General features: G+C 46.1%; 1 protein-coding gene across 3 annotated transcripts in view; it reads left to right on the top strand.

Annotated features, from left to right (window-relative positions):
• The window catches only part of LOC8029950 (arf-GAP with coiled-coil, ANK repeat and PH domain-containing protein 2), a 66,410-nt gene that overhangs the window by 27,243 nt on the left and 16,857 nt on the right, over positions 1-22,310 (top strand). For all 3 annotated transcript variants that reach the window (XM_040500017.2, XM_029979984.3, XM_029979983.3), the window contains 6 exons: positions 847-1,002; positions 3,868-3,997; positions 6,155-6,240; positions 11,568-11,684; positions 18,078-18,242; positions 21,539-21,756. In XM_040500017.2, the coding sequence (XP_040355951.1) occupies positions 847-1,002; positions 3,868-3,997; positions 6,155-6,240; positions 11,568-11,684; positions 18,078-18,242; positions 21,539-21,756 (872 nt within the window). The remainder of the gene's footprint in view (positions 1-846; positions 1,003-3,867; positions 3,998-6,154; positions 6,241-11,567; positions 11,685-18,077; positions 18,243-21,538; positions 21,757-22,310) is intronic.

Genomic DNA, 22,310 nt, shown 5'->3' with positions numbered 1-22,310 from the left:
CATAAACGTTATTTTGTCATTGAAAGCAAAATTAGCCCCAATTAAAGACATCGTAGTGAGCGTTTGACCAGTTGTGGAGGCCTACAACTGCAACGCTTTTGGTCGGGCCCTTTCATGGTCAGGTTTTTTTTTTGTTTCTTTTTTCTAAAAACCAAAAAAAAACATTGTGTGTTTTCATGTTTTTTCTTTTTTTTTTTTCCCAAAGCGATTGTATAAAGAAAGAGTCAATGCACATACAAAGCAGAAAGAATCTAGCAGATGCACATGCAATGCTTTCAAGCTGTCCAGATTCAGAAGCATTAAATTAGAATATTGAGGGCAGGAAGTTATCACTTTTCTTCCATTTGGTTTTATTTTTGTGCGTCTCTTCCCATAACATTCCGGCAGTATTAAATTCCGTACCAGACATACTTTACAGAGTTTCTCCGTCAGGCAGTGAGCTCTGATTCTCCAAATTCAGTTTTGAGAAGCATTAAAAGTCTGGATTGGAAGAGCCGGCACTGCGATTGGCCACTACTGCCAGGGCAGTCAACATGCGAAGTGACCATCTTATGCATGGAGCATCTAATTTTGTAACAATAAATAGCCCCAGCAAGGCAAAATGCAGTGCAAATACAACATTTTTAGTTCCCCAAAGTCATAACGAATAGCAGCACCTTCCGGAATGTGCACGGTTTCGCATTTAGCCAGTAACTTTCAGACAGCTAATTGCTGCCGTAAACATTACAGAAACCCTCAAAAGGTTAATACCTTGCCTACTTGGGCATCTCCCACCGTCCACACTGTTTCTGTAGCTACGAATACGTGGACGATGACTCTGCGTTGTGTCCCGGTTGCCGAGCGCAGGCGCTGGTTCATCATCCAGAATGGGCAGCTGGTATACCGGAAGCGCTCCAAGGAGGAGATGAAGACTGTGATGGAGGAGGACCTGCGGCTGTGCACCGTCAAGCCCGCCCAGGAGTTTGAGCGTCGCTTCTGCTTCGAGGTGCTCTCCCCTTCCAAGTGAGCACTTGCCCTCATTTTCCCCCATAGCATTGTCGGAGAAATGGCAGCAGATCACTCAGTAGTACGATGAGTACGGTAAATGTATTGTGCCTATGGGAGTTCATTCCATGACATGAAAATCTTTCGACTTAACCAACATTTCGAGATAGGTGATTACGAGGCAATGAGGGATTACTGTACGTAGGGAAACCTTCACGGACCTTGCTTGCTCATGTTGGCGTTGGTCGCACTGCAGCAAGGTCACGGAAGAGAGTGTCAGCAACGAAGCGCAACTGTCGGTGTGACGTCATAGCACATGCGACCAATGACGTAGCACCACGTGGAGTGAGGAAAGAGCCGTGCACTGTAGTAACACTCTCCTCTCCATTGGGTAGGAACAAGGGCTGCACAGTAGGGTAGACACTGCATATTAGTAGAGTAATCTAATAGGTACGGAAGCATTTTACGGACTGATTGTATGTGCGGCACCATCTTGGGGAAAATGATGCATTGCCCCCAAAGAAGGGGTGCATGGATAAACGAAAGAAGTCTATTGCGCATTCAAGAATTCCTTCATCATATGTCACATTGCACGTCAGTCTGATAGACATTCGTGCTTGTTAAATACCCCATCCAGTGCTATCGCACCTTTCTTGCATTTAATGCAACAAAGCAAACGAAGATTGAGTACTAAGAATCCCATCAAGGTTGGCAAATAAGGATTCCTACTGTTTAAGTTGTCTTTTGTATATTTTCCACGTGCTTGCTGTTGACCAGTGTAAGGGGCCCGAAGACTAGCCAAGCTGCCTACTGCAGCTTTTTTCCTTTTGGGTCTTCCATCATAATTGATGGAAATAATTAAAGTTATAAAGTAAATTCTAATTGAAGCATATCTTGGCTTCTGTTAATTTTCTAAACGCGTCTTCAAATCCTGTGTTCAAAATTCATTGAACTCTTAAACTTCACAGGTCCGGAAGTTTGAAATTTGCCGAACCTGCCATAAATTGTTTTGCCACGAGCCATAGAATTACGAGAGTGAAAATCATTCAATTTTTCAGTGTGATGAGTGCAAAAATTTTTGAACCTTTCGAACCTCTTAGTTCTATCTTGTAAGTGTGGACGTACAGCAGGCCCGTGATAATTAAAACTGATATTTCATACTTCTGATTCTTTCAAACAAATTTGAAAATTTTAATTTTCCCGCTATATTTTTAATTTATTTATAAGCCGCTTAATTCTAATGGTTTTTCGTGGAATTCATACTTTTTGTTCTCGTGGCTTTCCGAGCACTGGTGCACTGCGGAGAAGCAACACCCGCAGAGCTTGCTTCCGCGGGTGTTGCAGTCGCTTTTCCTCAGTCTACCTTTGCTCGGTAAGAAGCGCGCTCATCAAAGCTTACAGGCCACAGTAGACGACTTCTTTGCTGGGTGAATAAACTTAATTTTGTTTTGAGGTGTCATGTGTGATCTAAACAGTCTACGAGAGACAACATTTTTGAGGGATAAATAAACTCATCTCGTACATTTCACCGATGTTTCATGTGTGGCATTCCTGCTCATTAGTAAGCCTGTGTAAAGAAAATCATCAAATCTCTGCTTTGTATGTGTAGCCATCCATATAAGAAATCATAATTTTATCTCGCATCATATTTAGAGGAAGTTCTGGTAATTCTAACAAAATACATTGCTTTCTGGAGTTTGAATTTACGAGAGTCTACTATATCTACAAAGGATAATAACTCTTTCCCTGGCTTATTCGACCTGCCTACTCCAATGTTGTTGAATGACGAGTGGTAAAGTTTTGTTCTCATATGCTTTGATGACATTGATCCAGGCTTACGTCCGTCTTGCAAGGATCTTAATTTAAATGCTTTTGCAAGAAAAGTAACCAAAACCTGTCATGGTTATTCTTCCTTGTGAAGCGAAGTACTTATGCTTAAAGGGGTACTCCAGCATTTTCTTCATAGTCCCTGATTTGCCTGAAAATTTCATAAACACGCGAACAAACATCGTTGAAATAGTAACCCAAATATTTGGCCAAAATAAATATTTTTCGCGAAGTTATTGAATTTACAATTTTGGTCCTGACCGTGTTTTCCAAAGTTAAAAGCTCTACTGGCAACAATGAAAAACTGACGTCAGGGGAAGGCAGGCGTTCACTCTTTGGGCTGTAGACTTTGTTCCCAATAGATTATTAACAGTTTCATGCTGTCAATTGAATGCTTTGGAAGGTCGCTCCAGCTCCCGAGCAGCAGCACGAAACAAATGCTTGGCATAGTTCATTTTTAGACTTCCCGCTCGACCCGCAAGCCTGCCTTCCTGTGACGTCACGGCATGAAAAGCGCGGGTATATGTGAATCTTGGTTTTGGCGTCATTCTCATTTGTCGATTTCACAATAACTATTCTAATTTTGCGATACTAAATAGCATATCGGAAAGAGTAAAGGCCGGTGATTTCGAAAATATAGTTACTTAATGTAGCTCAAAAAATCGCTGGTAATTAAACACCTTTAAACATCTTTTCTCTTTGGAAAGAAAAAAAAACAACAAAATTTCCTTTTTTCAAGTTAAAGGAAGCCCCTTTTTGTTATCTACCAGATCACGTAAACAAAAGTAGACAGGTGCAAATAGTAATATGTATACGTTCCTAAAAGAATGGCACCGTCACATGCATGCAGTGTGTGGAGTAATGCAGCGTATCCCATTTGGCACAAACAGCTTCAACTCTACATAATTGATTTTCTATCGCAAGGCTCAGCTTTTGTCGTTCGCACAAAAGAGCTCTAGCTTTTGAACTTTGACTTGTATAGTATCGCAGATGGCTATGCGATCTTCAAAATCACTAACAACTGGTGAGAGCCTATCATTTTTCGTTGGCTTGCAGGACCCACATGCTTCAGGCTGACTCGCAAGAATCCTACAACTGTTGGATCACCGCTTTGCAGTCCGGGATCTCGCATGCGCTCAACCACCAACCAACGCACGATGAAGATGACAACGCCCTGCCCACAAACGTATGTGACGCGGGAATGGCTCGCAGTTCACCATTGCCTATTAATGCGTTAGCATTGCTACCCACATGACAGGGAAAAGTCGATGGCATCCGTCTGTGGACAAAACAGTGGAAAGGGAAGCGTGACGCATAGAGAGGAGGAGAGTGGTGAAGGACAAAAGCGAGAGGGAGGCTACGTCGCAAGGTGGAAGCCAATGCGCGCGCGGGTGCTGGGGCGAGCTTGAACTTGCTGGTGTGCAGAGTGTGTATGCCTTAGTTTGTGCTGCATAATGTAGTGTGAACCAAGTAGCTAGTCCAAGTAGGCGGCAAAAATATAAAGGAAGATTCATTGGTAGATCTTAAGGAATGCGTTAGCATGGCCCTTGGAAAACGCCACGCATGTCCCCCTTTGGGAAATGCTAACACTGACCCTGTAACGAGGCCAAAAAGAGGCAGAGAAAAATAGAGGAAGCAAAAGAGAAAGCCAAAAGAGAAAAGTGAAGGCGTTAGCATTTCCCAAAGGGTATTTGGTGTGTCCCAAGGGTCGTGCTAACGCATTCTCTAAGAATTCACAAATGGATCTTCCTTTAATTTTTTGCCTCAAAATTATTTGCTTTTGACTCAAAGACTTTTAGATACCCATGGGGTAAGGTGTTACTAAACAAAGATGGCAGAAATATTATTAGGCATCTTTGTTTAGTCCACCCGTCTTTGTGGAACTTCTCCGATTAGTTCTGTCAGTACAAAACTTCGGAAATTATTTCATCTCATCTATGGTCAAGTTGCGGTAAGTTGCAGAATCGTTTGCAATTTTCAGCATTGCCTATGGTCTGTGCCTTTTTTTTTCCTCAGTGGCATTTCAGTACTAGTGTCCCAGTCCTGGCACAATGTACGAGGACACCTTCCATCATCCCTGTTCGTGACATCTTTCTCCTCTCATTCCTAACATAATTTTGACATAGTATTTCCATTATTTGAAACCGGAACGGCTTAGCGTAGTAGTACAAGATTGGTTATGACAGCAGGCATGACTTGGGGCTCTGTAAGCACCGAAAAATAAGGACACCCCTGCAGGTCTTGGTAATGGTTGAATTTTGTGCTGAGGTGCTTTGATTCGATCCCTACCATTGGGTGCACACATTTAGGATATCCCAGGTTAGTGGTCGCATTGCATTGGCTGAACTGCCTCTCTACAGCGGGGGAAATAAGACACCATATTACGGCGATAGCTGTTACAGGCACTTCCCACCACTAAAGATGACGTCCGTCGTCGGCGTAGTGGGATAGGGCATCCGTTGTTGACATTGCCAAATGCCCGAAAAAGAATGCCCGTCACAGGGGTTCTCTCGAGACTAAATCCTGGGTCCGCATGTGTAGTGGGCACGTTATCACAGAGCTATGCCACAGCTTTGAAAATCGGCTTTATCTTTACTGTACTTCATCAGGCACTTCATTGGTACTTGAGTACCGATAAAAAACTTATCAAGCAGTTAATTGGTACTTGATAAACACAGCGCGCACGACTCTCGGGGCACCCACTAGATGGCCACGGTGGCTGCGGTGTCGCGAAAGAAAATTCTTTGTCATTCTAAATGGTGTCTAAATTTAATTGTAGTTAATTGTTGAAACTAAAAGTTTCGATTAGATGGCGTAAGCCGCTGTCCAATTGAAAAGGTTCAGCCGCACGCATTCGTCTTCTCATCTGTCGTCGCGACGACGATAGATGATAGGCCTTGTCTCCTGGGCGGACCCAATATCACCCAGGAGACAAGAGCCGTGCCATTCCCCCCCAAACGTCACCACTAGCGGATCCACACAGCGCCACTTAGCTCACGTCGACAACGCCACAAGCGCGTCTCACTGCTTCTTCCTTGCGGCGACTCGTTAAGCTTCGGCACGTTTGCCACTTAGGGTAAGTCGGGGTTCCACTAACGACGATGTCCGAGAGTTTTTGTCGTCAAGACTCCACAGTCCGTGAACGCGACACCGACGCCCAGCGACTTCGCCGTGATGTACCGTAGCTGTTGCCATGACTGTACCGGAAATTTCGACAGTACCGCTCGTTATTGAAAGCAGACTGCCCGCACTTTTTGTAGGCATGTGCGCAACAGGTTTAAAGGCAGAGAGCATGGCTTAGAACTATATCTCAGCAGGCATGTGTATCTTTGACGAAATGCAGGACCGGAAGACTTCTTCGGAGACGACGCTGACGTCGCTCTCCAGGCACAGTGCCAACCCTCTGCCGAAACCTCCACGTGCTCACATGTGAGTGCTTCTTGTGCTCAATCTTATCTTTAGTTATTAACCGGAAATGTGCTTTTCTTGGGACTGTTGTGCGTCTAGTGTTTGTTTTTTGCTTGCTTGCCATGTAGTCTTCGTTCTATTTCCAGTTAGTAGATATTGCTGGGTTGTGCAAATGGCAACTTTGGAGTTGTCGTGGGTGCTCATAGAACTCTTTTATTTTGTTGTTATTTATGATAATGACCTATTTCACTGCAATTTAATGTGCGAGTGTGGTACCTTCTGGTGCTGATTCCAGACCCGAAGTTTGTTTTTCACGAGGGTGTTTTTTGCCCAGTGCCATCAAAAATATTATGAATATACAGTCAAACCCGCATATATCGAACTCGCAAAAAAACAGGAATTAGTTTGATATATCGTGTAATTCGATATATAACAGTTTGGGGGATCGGTGGCTGAGTGGGCTAAAGCGCACACCCAGCTCGACGCACGTGTAGCGAAAGCTCGCGCTGCAGAACCCAGGGATCTTGGGTTCGAGCCCCACCCCTGCCCGTTTCGATCTGGATGAGCATCGTACCGGCGTGCAGTCGTGTATCACTACTGCGTGGTGCACGTTAAAGACCCCAGGCTAGCGGTTGTACTGCACTGGCTAAATTGCTCATCTACAGCGTGTGACTTGTCGCAACTTTAATGGCTGACCAACTACACGCTGTATAAATATCCCCACAACCCCAATTTTTTATAACAGTTTTAATGAATTTGGCTCTCGAAAATCCACTTTCTGGTGACATATTAAACAATGAAATAGTCATGCACCTTCTGCTGCTTTTTCTTCATTGCATGCGCGATAACAATATTTTTTTACGCTATCGACGGACTCGAAAATGTTGAGGCCTCTGCCTTCTATATTCGCGCATTAACGCTGAACTATACCGAGAGCACGGAGCACGTCCGAGCAGGAGCACCTTCTCCTGCAGGTGGATGGTTGGATGGATGGTAATGGCTATACCCTTTGTAACGGGCGGCAGCTTGCGCCACCTTGCCGTTTTGCTCTGCAAGGTGGCTTTCTCCTAAGGCAGGCGGCTGCGTTGGGGGAAAGCCAGCTAGCAGAGCAAGGTGCCTTTTTTTTAGAGACAAAGCTCCTTACAGTCTAGCCTTGTCCATCCGGCGTCCGTGCTCACATCGATCTTGTTGGTGCTCGTGCTCGTGAGCTCATGTGCTCACATGCTCGTGTAGGGCAAAAAAAAAAAATATGATGAAAAAAAAATGTTTGCGCAGTCGATAGGATTCGGACCTGTGCGGGAAGACCCCAATGGATTTCTAGTCCATCGCCTTAACCACTCGGCAACGACTATGGGACGAGTAGGGGGCTCTGAGATGTGGTAGTAACTCAAGAGCTGGGGTTTCTGTCATGGATGAAACGTTGCATGTAGCCGCTCAACGTCTATTCGCGACTCCAGCAAAACGGACGCCGCCAAGCGGGAAAACCGGGAACCAGCCGGTCCAGGTCGCTCCGCGTCTCTGGTGGCTTTCGCGGACACGTGTTGTCGGCGCGATGGCAAACGATGTAATTTGACGAAGGTTCGAATATTTCTTAAGTTTGCCTGAGTGATCATTAGTCTGGTGATGCCTCAGTAGATTGTTTTCTTCTATTACGTGTTTGAAAGCCCGTTTACTCCACAGCACACGGTCGCGTGCTTTCGATTTCTTGGATGGGGAGGAATCACGGAAAACTTTTTGATTTCTTGTCTGTCTCGAATCACATTCAAAGTGACGACTGCTTGGTAACTGATACTGGAGGGAACATCAATGTTGCAGTCAAGCGAATGGGAAGGTTTGATAGCTGCTTTTCTTGAGTTTGGTTGTGTTCGGTTAGCTTGAAGTTTGAGCCACCCACGCCGGTCGGTGCGTTGGCTATTCATCTTGGCTGCTTTTCGCCGAAAAAGCGTCTGGACCACACTGAAGGAGTTGATCTGATTTCGCAATTACTTGATTCAGGAAAACTTGCTCACTGCAAATGATGAATGAGGGAAATTATCTGTTTCCAAAAGGTGGGAGACAAGTCTCGCAACGTTAGATGCTGTCACAGCATTTTGACCTATCGCGCCTCCAATATTTATATTACGAGGATGTCGAAGCCAGCAGCAATATACGTCTACATTGGTCAGGCTGACCGGCCACAAAAAAAATACTAATTTTCTCCGTTCAATGCAGAGAGGTTCTGCGCGGATCTTCAATGAAGACTCTCTTCAGTTTGTCCCCGTGCTGCCGGCTATAGAACCATTTGGCTAAGTTTAAGTAGTATGTCTCCGTCTGTCAAATATACTTTTATTCAGCAGCTCACCTAATAGCTAGTCAACTAAGCTCATTTTTCAACCCGAAGAATATACTAATATCGCTTTAGTAAACCCCCCCCCATAGTACGTAATATAATACATAACCCGCTCGTCAAAATGACTTCTCGATTGCTACGAGAACCTGAATTGAAATACGAGTATCAGCTGCTTAGTGGGGCGCCGGCGGGTTAACATGGTCCTTGGCTCAAAAAGCGGTTGCTTAATTTTCGTAATTTTCCTGCAGCCTGTGTTGTTGGCCGAGCAGACGACTGGAGCTGTTTCGTAAACGCGGATACGCACAAAAGCTCGATTTCGCGGACAGATAAGTCGCATGGTCGAGGCATGCGAGTTAGCTGAAAAGTTACTCTCTGGGGAACAATTCTATAGTCATCGCCGCTTTCCTTAGATGATCAAAACTGATTAGTATATTACCGTCTCTCCGGAGCCCATAGTTTCGGTTTTGAACGAAATCTCCGAAACGAAAGTTTGACACGAAAAGAACAAAAAAACACCGGCAAAGCAAAACTATGCTTTGCAAGTTTATCTGCACCGGCTACACTTAACCGTTTCAGTTCAAATACCTATAAAATTGGGCATTAAACAAAAGAAAATCTGTTAAATTGAACGCGCCACCTGTTCAGGCGGCCCGGCCGAGCCGCCGCGACCTGGACTCAGCCGCCATGTTTGTTTGATGGGGGCGCCCCCTATAGGTCGCTGGAGTCGCGAATACAGGAGAGGGCACTGCAGTCAAATGCATGCAAAGTTAAACTTTGCATGCATTGGCTCAACGTTGATAGACGAGAGGGCGCTGCGGTCAAATGCTCAAATGCGTATATAACCACGTTCCATACCACACATTCTCTTTCTGACATGGATGAAAACGAACGAAAGGCTTGGTATGCTGCGGCTTAGCGTCTACGCAGACAAGCACCACCAGAGCTTTGCCCCAATCAACATCATTCACCACGTGGAGATGCGTTTTTCTTTTTTTTTTTTCGATGTAACCGTGGTTTTTGCTATATATTATCACTGTTACATTACTGTGCACGAATATTGTTTGATATAGGGGATAATTCAATGTAAACAGGTTCAATGTAGTCGGGTTTGACTTGTAATCAAACAGTCCTTACGAGACTTTAGCGCACTTTTTCTTTTTACAATGATGAACAAAACACATATGTTTCTGCTGTCAGGGACATTCGTTTAGTCAACCCCACTAATTTTATTATTTTCGAGCAAATGTGCCATAGTCTGAAAACCTTCAAAATAACCCCTTAGGTGGTACTTTTTTTCTTTTTGTGACCTAAAAATGCCACAGCTTTTTAATTGAGACTTTTATTCCTCTAGTATCACAGGTAGACTTTCAGAAGTTTATTCCACAAAAATCAGTATACAGTAACCCCTCGTTATAACGAAATCGCTTTTTTCGAATCATCACTTTATTGAAGTTCAATGTGGTCCCGGAAATGCACGCATTTTGAACCAGATTATTCTAAGTGGATCAGCGGCCGACCACGCTTATTACGAAGGCCGAGGTGCCGAAAGCACGCAAGCCTACACAGAGATGCACGGAGGCCCTTGTGTTCCCTCCCCCCTCTCCATCGTGGCAAACAGCAAACTGGGAAAACGGAGTAAATGAGTGACTGAGAGCGGAGTGTGCAGAGCTGGCAGAGTGCCGATGCCGATGCGCCGACAGGGGGACGCGGGCAGGGAGCAGCGTCAACGTTCTGACGCTACTCCCGGCGCCCACGGCCGACGCTGCCTGACCTTTGTCGGAATCGGGGAGATCATCCCTTTGGGAGCTCCCGATGCGCGCGCCTGCGCGGGCGCATTTGCGACGTGCTACACGCACACGTGCGTCGTATGGGAGATTGGGAGTGTTTACCGAAAGTCGCTTAGATCTGCGAGGTTGAGAAAAGTGGCCGGCCAGAGTCTGAAATTCGACATTCTGGCATTGGCTGTCCGCCACTGTCCACCATTTTGCGGAACAAGCAAGGCATATCGGACGAATTCGAGAAGTTCCTCATGCAGGAGAAAGCGCGCCTGCGACCCGAAGATAAAAGATCACCAGCTACTTCGCGCACGTCAGATTTTTTCTCGCAAGCATCCTAGGCAAGCCAGCGCGTTATTTCCATAGCTGCAACAATCTCTAAAGGAGTGTGTGAAAACATGTTCGGCAAAGCCACCGAGGGTAGTAGCTTTGATTCGCTCGTGCCTGTTGATGCGGGCATTCCTGTTGCTCCTGCCTCGAATGCTGCGATCGTAGACCTTGCGTGCAACCAGGGTAAACGCCAAGCAACATCAGAGAGGTACCTCGGGAAACGCCGACAACTGCGGAGGCGCGAAACATCCTACAGCTGCTTTGAGCAAGGTGGAGTGCAGCGGCGGTAACTATGTTCTTGCGATGCCTGGAACAGCTCAAGGAGAACTGATGCCCGGATGAAATTATCAGACTTCACTTAATTATATTTTTACTTGGTAAAGCTGCCATGAGATGTTTATGGCCAAGGTTTGTTTGATTAAATATACGGTTAGAGTGTTCCGGCAGGGTTCCCGTCCACCTTCAAGGCTGCTGGTACTGTTTTTTTTGCTTATCGCTTTTATCGAATTGCCGCTTCCATAGAATTTTTCTGCTGTCCCGTAGACTTCGTTATAACGAGGGATTACTGTATTTCTGTGTGCACACCAAAAATGTCCTTGCATTTCCGCATATTAAGCATCTTGCGTCCTCCGGGGTTTAGTGTAAAAAAAAGCAGTAAATTGGGGCAGTCCTGTTGATGTTTTCATGTTAAAACACCAATTGCGGTACAGCCACCTTATTTGAGGTTGCGGACTGTGTGGAATCGCTGCCACAACCCGAATCATTGTCACCGTCGTCATCACCGGATTCACTTGAAGAGCTAAGTTGAGCAACAAAGTCATCATCGTCTTCACTCGACAAACAAAACCCAACTTTTTCCGAGTCACTCGAGCTTTCCTCGGTGATTGCTTTTTTTTTTTTGTTGCCGACTGTAGCCAACTGACGAGCATTCCGGGCAACGAGTTGTGCTGCGACTGCCGAGCCCCGGGCCCTTCCTGGGCCAGCATCAACTTGGGCATCACCCTCTGCATCGAGTGCTCCGGGATTCACAGGTGTGTGCCCCCGCTTTTCCTCCAGGCTGTGCTTCAAATAGTGGAAAGTGGCTTACTGCTGGCACAAGCGATAACCCTTCCACCACAATTTGCAGCACTGCTTTCTTATATGCTATGCATTCTGAATGTTACAGGGCACGAAATATGTTACCACATTTTCTAGACAATAAGTCCATGGACCATGCATGTTTAAAAGTTTAAATTTTATGCGGTGCAGACTATCTATAGGTGCAGGCTATACGAGAACTTGTTTCATTTCAAAATCGTTCATTATGACGAGACGCTACATATTTTGTGAATGTGTATGTTAATGATGATTTATGTATGATAAAAGCTTCTTTGTGATCCAGTAATGCAGATATTTGTTGGGTGTGCTGTATATAAAAATGTATTAAGCGCGGACTGTACAAGGTGCGGACTTTCTAAGGAAAAGTTTTTTCTTTAACCGAAGTTTGCTTTTGTGGATTATACACCGGGTACCGAGCAAGCTTGTATGCACAATCACAGGACGCACACGAAGGGGTGGACAAAGACAAGCACATTACCGTAAAGTTCCGAAAGAACGCCCACCCAAAATGAATAGGTAAATGTTCAAAAACATGGGGTGGGCCTATCTTTGGGGATGCCAGAGCAAAATTTTATCAAACATTATTGATAAACACCGCGGCACCCACCACGTGACGCGGGAAAGGATACTCCAGATAGTGGACACCGCTAATTTGCGTTTCATGATGTGATAAACACACTGGAATTCGCTATCAATTCCTGTGTCACGGGAGAGGATACCGCAGGTTGCAGACGCGGTAGATTCACGTTTTGCTGTGCGAAGAACCTGCTCAAACCTGCCGAGAACTTGCATCTCACGGGAACGAATACCGCAAATCGCGGGCGCAGAAGATTGAAGTTGTATGGTGCAATCAACATGCGGGAACCCGCTACAAACTTGCCTGTCACGGGAACTGATATCGCGCTCTCAGATTGCCGAAAAAAACTCAAGAGTCCGCTACAAACTTGTATGTCCTGGGATCAAATACCCCAGATCCCGGATGCAGCAGAATCGTATTTCCCAATGCAATATACACGCGGGACCAACTCGCGTGTTACGGGATTTCGATGCTGCGCGTGCAGGTCGCGGACGAAAATGTGGAAATCCGCTCAAACTCTCATGTCACAGGAACGGATACTGCAGATCGCGGACGCAGCAGATTCAAATTTCATGCTGCAGTACACACACGGGAACAACTCGCGTGTTACGGGAGCCGATATCGTGCACATAGAAAGCGGACAAAAATGCGGGAACCTGCTATGAACTCGCTTATCAGACGTACTGGTACAGCAGATTATGCGGCAGATGCGATTCCAGTCGTCATCGCGTGACGTCCGACGGGAATCAAGGGTGGGCGATGTTTAGGAATTTTTATGTTACAGATATTTAGCCAGAAAAACGGGGTGGGCGATCTCTCGGGGGCTGGCATTCTCTCGGAACCTTACGGTAGGTGCAGACTATACACCTTTCCAAAAAATGCTCCTAGGCCGCCACCATGTTGCTGACGCTGATGCGGCTGGTGCGACTCTCGCGCCCTCTATCAGCTAGACATTTTCTGCCACCCTCGGGACTGTGAAGACCCGCTCAGCGCAGTTCTCTACCTACGTTTTTGCGGTTTTGCATTCAACGTTTTCTCGCCCCTCTTGAAAGTTTGCACTTATTTTTTTTTATGCGTGCTGCATACCCTTATTGTTATCTTCCATTGTGAGAAATATGGCTGGTAAGTGCCTGCCATTCAGCTTTTCTGCTCGACATTCACGGGAAACGAAGGAGGTGAAGGACGTCGAACGACCCTTTACGCGACTTTGCGAGCATTGTTCTCCCCCCTCCCAGAGATGATCCGCATAGAATCCTCAGTTATCTCCAAAAATAGTTGTCCGGGTTGGGGTGAGAAATGGGTCAGTCGCGTTCGTTTCTTTGCCTTGGTGCGGTTGTGAAAAAAGGAAGCTCTCCCCAAAACGTGCCCTAAAAACAAAGTCATCGCGGATTCCGTCCGATTGTCAAGATGTGACTGTCGTCGACTGTGACTGTGTTATTTGAGATCTTTCTCAAATAAATTCTTTTCGGATAACGCTGCATCGTGTGGTACGTACGATATATTGTTCGAATGTTCCTGTCCATCGGTAAACACGCTATTTGTGAGCGAGAGAAATGCATGTCTTTCGGCCCTCTTCTGTTGCAATTTATTTTTGACAGCGAAGCGCTTTGTCGTTTCGAGTGCGGCAAATCCCGCGGCGCCGTCAAAACTTATCGTAAAAAAAAAAAAAAAAAAAAAAAACTATACATTCCAGTTGCATTCGTTCTGTCACGCGCATACCCAACAAAAATAGTTTACAGTTTTTTTTTTTTTTTTTTTTTTGCTTTTTTGTTTTTTTAAATGTGGCACAATGCTTTCTCAATGTCCTCGGGAAAAAACATGTACCATGAAACACAAAATATAGCGGGAAAAGACGAGAATTTAGCCGCCAGCAGCGTTTGCAACTGCGCCTACGCAGGCTCCACCTATTGAAATCACAGTCCACTCGGTTAGGGTTAGGAGGGACGCCGGTGAGAGTCTAGCCTCAAACTCAGTGACTGGGCTCGAAAACGGTTTTGTTGCCTCTGGGGTCGAGTGTTTTTTGGAAAGGTGTATAGTCTGGAAAATTTGGTATAAGCAGATTCTTTGTTTTACTATAAACATTTTTATGATAATAGCTATTATTTACTTGAAATCTAAGAATTTTTTTTGTGGAACTTTAGAATCAATTTTTTAATGACAGCAACAAACCGGAAAGGACATCACATTCCTTTAAAAAGTTTTATTGCAAATTGAATACAAATTTTGAAATTTGACTGCGAATCGAATTCAAATATTTTTGAATACGCTATATATATTTAATGTAAATTGAGGATGGATACCATAAAAGGTCATGACTGACAATCTTGTCTAGATGACATAGCTTTGACAAAGAACAGCCTTTTTTACATTATAAATACTTCACATACTTATAAAAAGAAAAAAAAGGCATGAGTTGCATAAAACATATTGTAACGTGCCAAACAAGGCATGATGCAAGCAAAACAGTGAGTGTGTATTAAGAAAAAAAGTCTTTATCGTACATTCAAACCCGACTATATTGAACCCGTTTATATCGAATTATCCTTTATATCGAACAATATTTGTCCACAGCAATGTTACAGTGATAATACCGTAATATCCCGAGTCATCGCCCACCCCCCTACCGCCTGAAATTCATTAAAAAAGTGAGGTGGGCCATGTCTCGGTGGGTGAGCACAAACAATTGAAAAAAAGCGGAAAAAACCGCCTATTTTTCTCTGCGTATCTAGCGCTGATGCACAAGAGATACATCAAACTCAAAACTCGATTTAGTTTCATTGTTTTATAGAAAAAAATGCTCAATAAAGAATATTTTACTATAGCGAAGTCCGTTGCTTGCATACGCGCTAGAAACACCGCCGATCTGCATATAGCGCGAACGTTTGTTCCGTGAAAGAATGCCACCACTATGTTCTCCTAGTTAGTAAAAAAAAAAAGAAAAAAAGAAAGAAAAGTCTACAAGAAAATGGAAAAACCGACCAGGCGCAACGAGCGAGCGAGCGAGTGAGCAGACCAAAGAAGCGACCAAGAGCAATGCTGGGAAAGCGGGAAAGCCGGCGGTTGTGTTGGCAAATACTTTGGCGTCGGGCCAAGTCGGGCGCCTTGTCAATCGCAAGCTCTTCATCATCATCATCATCATCATCATCATCATCATTTATTTTCCTTGAGGGCCCGTGGGGCATTATACAAGGGGGTGGCAATAGAACAAAAACAAATAGAACAGTAAACACAATTATAACACTGTAAGCTAGCTAGGTAGGTTAGATAAAGAGAGGGTAATGGCTTCAACAAATTTAGTAGTATCATTAATACAAACGATGTTATGAGGTAGTGAATTCCAATCCTCGATGGCCAATGGTAGTGTGGAAGTCTGGTGAGAAACAGTTGATGATCGAATTGGACGTAATTTACATAGGTGGTCTAGACGCGGGAAAATACGATGGGGAGGTGATAGCAGTGATTCTTTAAGGTGGCTATTGTGATAGAAAATTCGATGGAGGAGAGAAAGGCGTGATACTCGGCGGCGAAGGGAAAGTGAATGAAGGTTAGCTGATTGGCGTAATCCTGATATGCTGGTATATGGTGAGTAGTTGTTATAAATAAAACGAAGGGCTCTGTTTTGGACGGATTCTAGATTATTTGCAAGGTAGGACTGCCATGGGGACCATATAGATGAGGCGTATTCTAATTTCGATCTTATAAGAGTAGTATACGCTAGTCGTTTTACGGAGGGTGTAGCAAGTTTAAGGTTACGGCGCAAGTATCCGAGAGAACGGTTAGTATCAGTATTAGTATCTTGCGCAACTTTCTTGTGTGGTGCGTACATACGTGCGTCGGTGCACGGCGGGCTATCAATGCACGGTTGGGACGCTCTGCAAACGTCTATGTAGGGCGTTCCAGCAAAGCTTTATTTACGCGTTGGCTTTGCCTAAAATATTGCACAACCGCGGTCGCGACGGGCGGGAAGAAGGAGCGGGTTCGCGGTGACCTTACTTCGGCGGAGACAGACTGACCTAACACTCCGCGGTTACATTAACAAACTCTTATTTTGTTATCTCCATCGTTTTCTTTTCGCACGGATACACAACCACTTCGGGGTCGCTCACGGAGGAAATGCGTAAACAAAAAGAAGTGTCTTTCCCTCCTTCGTTTTACTTTGTCACGGACGTCCTCCAACTGTAAGGTCCGCGGCCTCGTCATTCGGGTAGCATGAGTGTTCGCGGATCGCTGAGTCCGCGCTGGGGTATTTGAAGGGGTGGGCGATAACTCGGTGTTTTTTCGGAAATCGATATTGGCCCAAAAAATGGGGTGGGCGATGGCTCGGGGATGGGCGATGACTCGAGATATTACGGTATATAGCAAAAACTATGGTTACATTGAACAAAAATAGCAACCGCTACCTATATCGCTACCGAGAAGAAGCGGGAAACAGGCGCGTGCGCGTTGCTGCAGTGTATCGAGTGCAGCTTCGCTGGTCTTGCTTCTTCACGAGAGTGGAAAGGCTGAAGATTTTCTTTTTCTTGGGCGGCCGCGTCGACCGTTTAGAAGAAAAAAAAATCTTTTTTGTGGAGGGAGCTTGGAGAGGGTGCTCCGTGCTCCCTCTGCCCGCTCCGTCCGCAAAAGAAAATATTATTTTTTTTCTTCTGGGTGGCTGATGCGGCTGCCCAGAAAAGAAAAAAAGCCAGCTTGCTCTGCTAGCTGGCTACCGCCCAAAGTAGCCACCTGCCGTAGGGGAAAGCCAACTTGCAGAGCAAAACGGCGCTCTGCAGGAGAAGGTGCTCCTGCTCGGACTTGCTCCGTGCTGTCGGCGTAGTTCGTATATAGGGGGCAGCGGCCTCAGCATTTTGGAGTCCGTCGTAGCGTAGCAGAAAAATATCGTTATCGCTGATGCAATGAAGAAAAAGCAGCAGAAGATGCAAGACTATTTCATTGTGTAATATGTCAGCAAAAAGTGGAATTTTTTAGAGTCAGATTAATTAAAACTTTTATATTGAATTACCCGCTATATCGAACTGGTAGACTTTTTTTGCGAGTTCGATATAAACAGGTTTGACTGTATGAGATGAGAGTAAATGAAAATCTCAAGCTATATAGTTGAATATGGCTTCAGGTTTTCTTTTCTGATACTGTCCTTTAACATCAGAGGTCAGTCTATTGGGGAGGAGGACAGACCGTTACGCCCCAAGCGGTTAACTTATCAACTACACGGATGGGGACAACAAACACAATGACGCAGCGCTCGGCCGACATAACCGAACGCGGCGTCAGCGTTCGACTGGAGTTCGTGTTCTCCGGCGAGGGGGAGGAGAGGCTCTTTTGTTTCCACGACGGCCTGCATGAACAATGCAGCATGCACGATCCCAGCTTAGCACAAAAGCCGAAGTGGGTCAAGTTCGCATTCTCAGAAGATAGATCCGGCACTTAACGTCGCTTCGTCGATTGTTAGTATTTTTTACATTAAACTGTGCCCCGCGCTCTATTGTAGAAGATGACATGGCCATGCCCATAAGGCCTGTTGGCATGTGTACAGGCCTTGTGTTGAGTAAACACCGAGGGTGGGGAAAACAAACGGGTCAGAGCGCCCCCTATAGTTTGATCTCCTGCCCAATAGTTATAGCCAATGAAGACTGACACACCTCTAGCTTCTTTTCCTTCGTATAAGGTATCACTATTCTTGCCTTCGAGGTTGTTGCATGTTGAAGTAGTCGTCGCATCCACTTTCTGCAAACGAACACATTGTGATATGCAGGAGCCTTGGGGTGCACGTGTCCAAGGTGCGTTCCCTGACCCTGGACTCCTGGGAGCCAGAAATACTCAAGGTGATGGCGGAGTTGGGAAACACCGTCATCAACGGCGTCTACGAGGCTCGTGTGGACGAAAGCATTGCCATCAGAGCCACGGTCGACTCCAGCAGGTCTGAAACCCCGGCCCTTTGTTTTGCATTTTAAGGCGAAAGCCTTTTATGTCCCATTACGAGAAAAGACGGCGTCGGCGTTGTGCCCGAAAAATGGCCATAACAATATGTCATCAAGCACGCACCGCTCAATGTCAAAGTGGATGTGCCTCAGAAATAAAACACAAAGAAAGGCATAGCTACGCGGATGCTTCGTCACGGAAGCCGTGAAGCCGGCGGGGGCTCACGCTCCCCCGCTGCCTGCACAGTGGGGGAGTGTGATGCTACCGCCGGAGCAAAACATTTCACCTGCGGGACTATAATGCTTTCGCATTCCTGCACGTAAGCAGTCTTAAGTGTCTTTGGCGTGTTTTTGGGTGCTTTATATCTTTGCAATCTAAGCAAGATTAAAGGCAAAAAGCGCTTGCTGGAGGAGGAGCAGCTGATGCGTTAAGTCATTTTTGCTTTAAGTGTATGTTGTGAATCTCGGTGTCTGTTGTCGGCGTGTCATTCCGTTCTCATCCCGTAGGCAGCACGCTGCGACCCTTGCTTTTTATCGTTAGGATAAAAGCTGTTTTGCAAAAGTGTTCAAATAGCGTTAAGGATGGATAAATGTTGAGTCATCCGCAGCTTGTCTTGTAGAAGACGCAGCACTGACAGCAGACACCAAGGTTTACAGTTAACATCGAAAAAATAAAAACGAAAGATCAAAGATAAACAGCTCGATACTGCCGGCGGCGGTGCCTGCATGGCATGTGATGTCGTTACTGTGATGCTACGCGAAGCCGGAGATAGTGACATCACGGTCGCTCTTTTACAGCGAAGCTCTTTGTGGCTAGGGTTCTGTGGTTTTTTCGTGTGCGTGATTGAAAACTCTATGTTTGCACCGCCACACGCGCATGCCTTCCTGGTATGAAAGACGCAAAGTCTTTCATACCAGGAAGACGCAAAGTCTTTCATACGCTCGTGCAAAATGTCATTTTGTTTTCGGCAAAATGACATTATGGTGCAGCGCGTAGAACACCATTCCTTGCATTCTCCTTGATGCTTGGGTAATTTAGCAATAGGTCTATTCAGTAGACTCGTTATCAATAGGCACCATTTGCACGATCAGTAGACTCTGAGCTAGATAATAAAGGTTTCTCAAAGATTTGCCCCTGTGCAACCCGCGTCGGCCATGTCTGCGCTCCCTGCCGCCCTTTCTTGGTCGTCGTTCCAAGCGCATGCGTGCCTAGTTTCCTCTTTTTCCGCTCTCGCGGGGTGGCAGTCCTGTCGCGCGTGTCTAGTTTCCTCAGGCTCCTCGGGGCGGGTCTGTGTCATATGCTAAACAGCTTCGCTGGTCACCCACCTTCACCGAGTGGAATGGCTCATGATTTTTTTGAACTAGTTTCGGTTTGAGGAAGCCTGCAGAACTAAAATAATTTGGCCAGTAGTGTCCAAATGCTTGCATGTTTGTTTTTGCTTCGTGGTCTTTTTTCCTATCCATTCCCTCGCCAGTCTTCTACTATCTTCATTCTGACCTAGTTATTCTTTGCTGTTTCCGTGGCCAATTTCATACAACTTTGACCCTTTTCTGTTCGTTTGCCAGTTCTACTACTTTAGTCGAGTGTTCGCTCTACTTAAGTGGAAATAGGTGGGAGGAGCTTCCACCTTACTCTTAACCTGTCACCAACTATAGTATAGTATAACTGCTAACTTTGGATTTGTAATGGGCATCACACAGCTGATCGCATGAATGCATGCCGGCATTACTAATAGGGAACTGCACCTAATTGCTCCAAAGTTATGTATGTGCTGCTCCAAAGCTGCTCCAGAAAGCGATTTTTTACTGCGGAGCTGTTAAGGGCTAGTTTCCCCGTGATCTTGTCCCCCACAAAGAAATGAAGACACCGAACTTTGGACACCTACCGCCATCTATGAGCGACGGCGGCAAGCCACGTATCTGGTTGCCGCCGTCGCTAATAGATGGCAGCAGCCTTTCCACTCTGGTAGAGCCGTAAATGGGGAGAGTTTGGCCAGTCTATGATTTCGCTGTCGTAACGCCCCCCTCCCGAGTGAGCCAGTCAGTCCGCGGCGCAGAGAAGGAGGCGTGAGCGCTTGCGCGTGAACTCTCTGCTGCTCCGAGCTGAGCGGAGAGGGCTGCCTTTTTCCTTCGTTCGCCCGGCGGAATGCATGGGATCGACATCCAAATTTCGGTTCTTTACTTTTATTTGGCAGGCTCTGGCAAGAAAATGATATAATGTTACTCCTCGGTGGCTTAAGAAGCTAACGAGTTAAGTTTCTCCACGTTTGAACGCAAACTTTGAGTCATGCGAAAAAGAAATAAGCCCGTAGCTGACGACGCGTAGCCTCAACGTTGCTCGGCGCCGACAGCGTTGCGTCAAAACGGCGGTCGTCTCCTCTTTCTCCCTTCTTTCTCTCTCGCTTCTTTTGGCGCTCCCCTCCCTTTCTTTCGCTTTTCTCCTCTCCGGCGCCTTCGTCGCCACACCCACTGGCCAAACTCTCCCAACATACGGCCCTGCACTTTGGCTTGCCGACTTGCGGCCGGCCATTATTTTCCATTGTACAGCTCCGCTGGTCTTCCTTCTTCACGAGAGTGGAAGGACTGAAAGTTTTTTGATACAAAGGTGCTCTATAAAAAGCTTTTTTCTGCTCCAAAAATTGCTCCAAACTCAAAACTGGCTGGACCACCACTGCGCATGCTTAGAGTGTTCCTAAAATCCCCGTCTGCCTTGAATGGTAATCAAAGAACCCCTTCCAGTCTCGTCTTGAAACAGTAAAGCGGCGCAGAAGTCTACAGACCTTGTGAGAAATAGTGTACATACTAGGGTGTGTTTGACACACGGTGACGCATCAATAGGTGGTTCGGATCTATTAAAATATTGCTTAATCCGAGAAGACACTTTACAAAGGGGTAATATGGTCGTGGAAATTTGGGAGTTTGGGAAACTCGTTGGGGCACTCTGGGAAATCCCTGGGTCTCTAGAAATCCAGTTTGAAAACTCGCGTGCGTGGGATTGGGTGTCGGATTACTTTGGGAGAGCTCAGTGGTTCGATACCTACAGGGGGAGGCAGTTGCAACCTTCTGTCGCAACATCTCGCGATGCTGTAGGCACGAAACCCAGCCCTAGAACATGCTTCGTGTTAAAAATATAAAATCTGCTTTATTTGTTTGTTGCAAACTTTTCCCACTTAAAATTCTGCTCTAAACCCGGTCTTGGTTGGAAAATTTGAAAGCTCTCCTCTGTTCCCATGTGCGCCGCGCGCACGTAAACCGTCCCGAGTTTGAGGTTGGACGTCTGGCTGGCTGCACGCAGGAGCCTGCGCGAGGCCTGGATCAAGGCCAAGTACGTGAGCCGGGCCTTCGTGAAGCCCCTGCTGGGCTCGATGGCCTGCCTGACGCCCCCGAGGGACCGGGCCCCTCTGGCCACCCTGAGCGAGCTGCAGGCCTCCCACATGCCCCGCCGCTGGAGCGTGCGCAAGATGCACCGGCGCAGGAGGACCCTGCAGCTCGGGGAGCGGCACGCCAGGGCAGGTCTGCACACCCTCCACCCACCCCCTTTTTTGGCCTTTCCCTTCGCGGTTCGGTCACTTCTAGTGAGAGTAAGATGGGACCATGCAAAAGGCAGTCTAAATGCGCAGCATTTATGGGTCCCTTACAACATTGCAGTGTCGCACAATGTCGCGGTTTCATGTGACGGTGTCGCTTGTCTGTCGGTTCGGTGAACATTTTTCAAGTAACGAGCGCCACTTGGGGGGTTGTCTGCAAACTACAAATGAAGATCATCCCAATGTCATCCCAAAGTTCTTCCATCCGTCAAAACACATTGGCATCGTACCGTTGTATTGGTTTTCGTTGCTTTTTATGCCCTTTTTATGCCCCATACTAACTACACTCAAAAACAACAAAATATGTGGGGGGGTGGTGCCCACCAAAGACCAGTGACGGCTGTAAGCAAAGGCTAGGGGAGAGCGTGCATGCATGTGCGGAGGCTTACTGGAAAAGGTCCATTGTGTTTTTATTATAAAAGAATTCTGTTGAGTATAAAGGAATTTGTTTTCTTTTTTTTTCTGATTAACAAGCTACCT

The sequence above is a fragment of the Ixodes scapularis genome, unplaced genomic scaffold (assembly GCF_016920785.2).
Source record: "Ixodes scapularis isolate PalLabHiFi unplaced genomic scaffold, ASM1692078v2 PGA_scaffold1__304_contigs__length_218370807, whole genome shotgun sequence".
Lineage (NCBI taxonomy): Eukaryota > Metazoa > Arthropoda > Arachnida > Ixodida > Ixodidae > Ixodes > Ixodes scapularis.
Note: the sequence above shows the minus strand (reverse complement) of the source record. Positions and strands in the feature narration are given on the sequence as shown.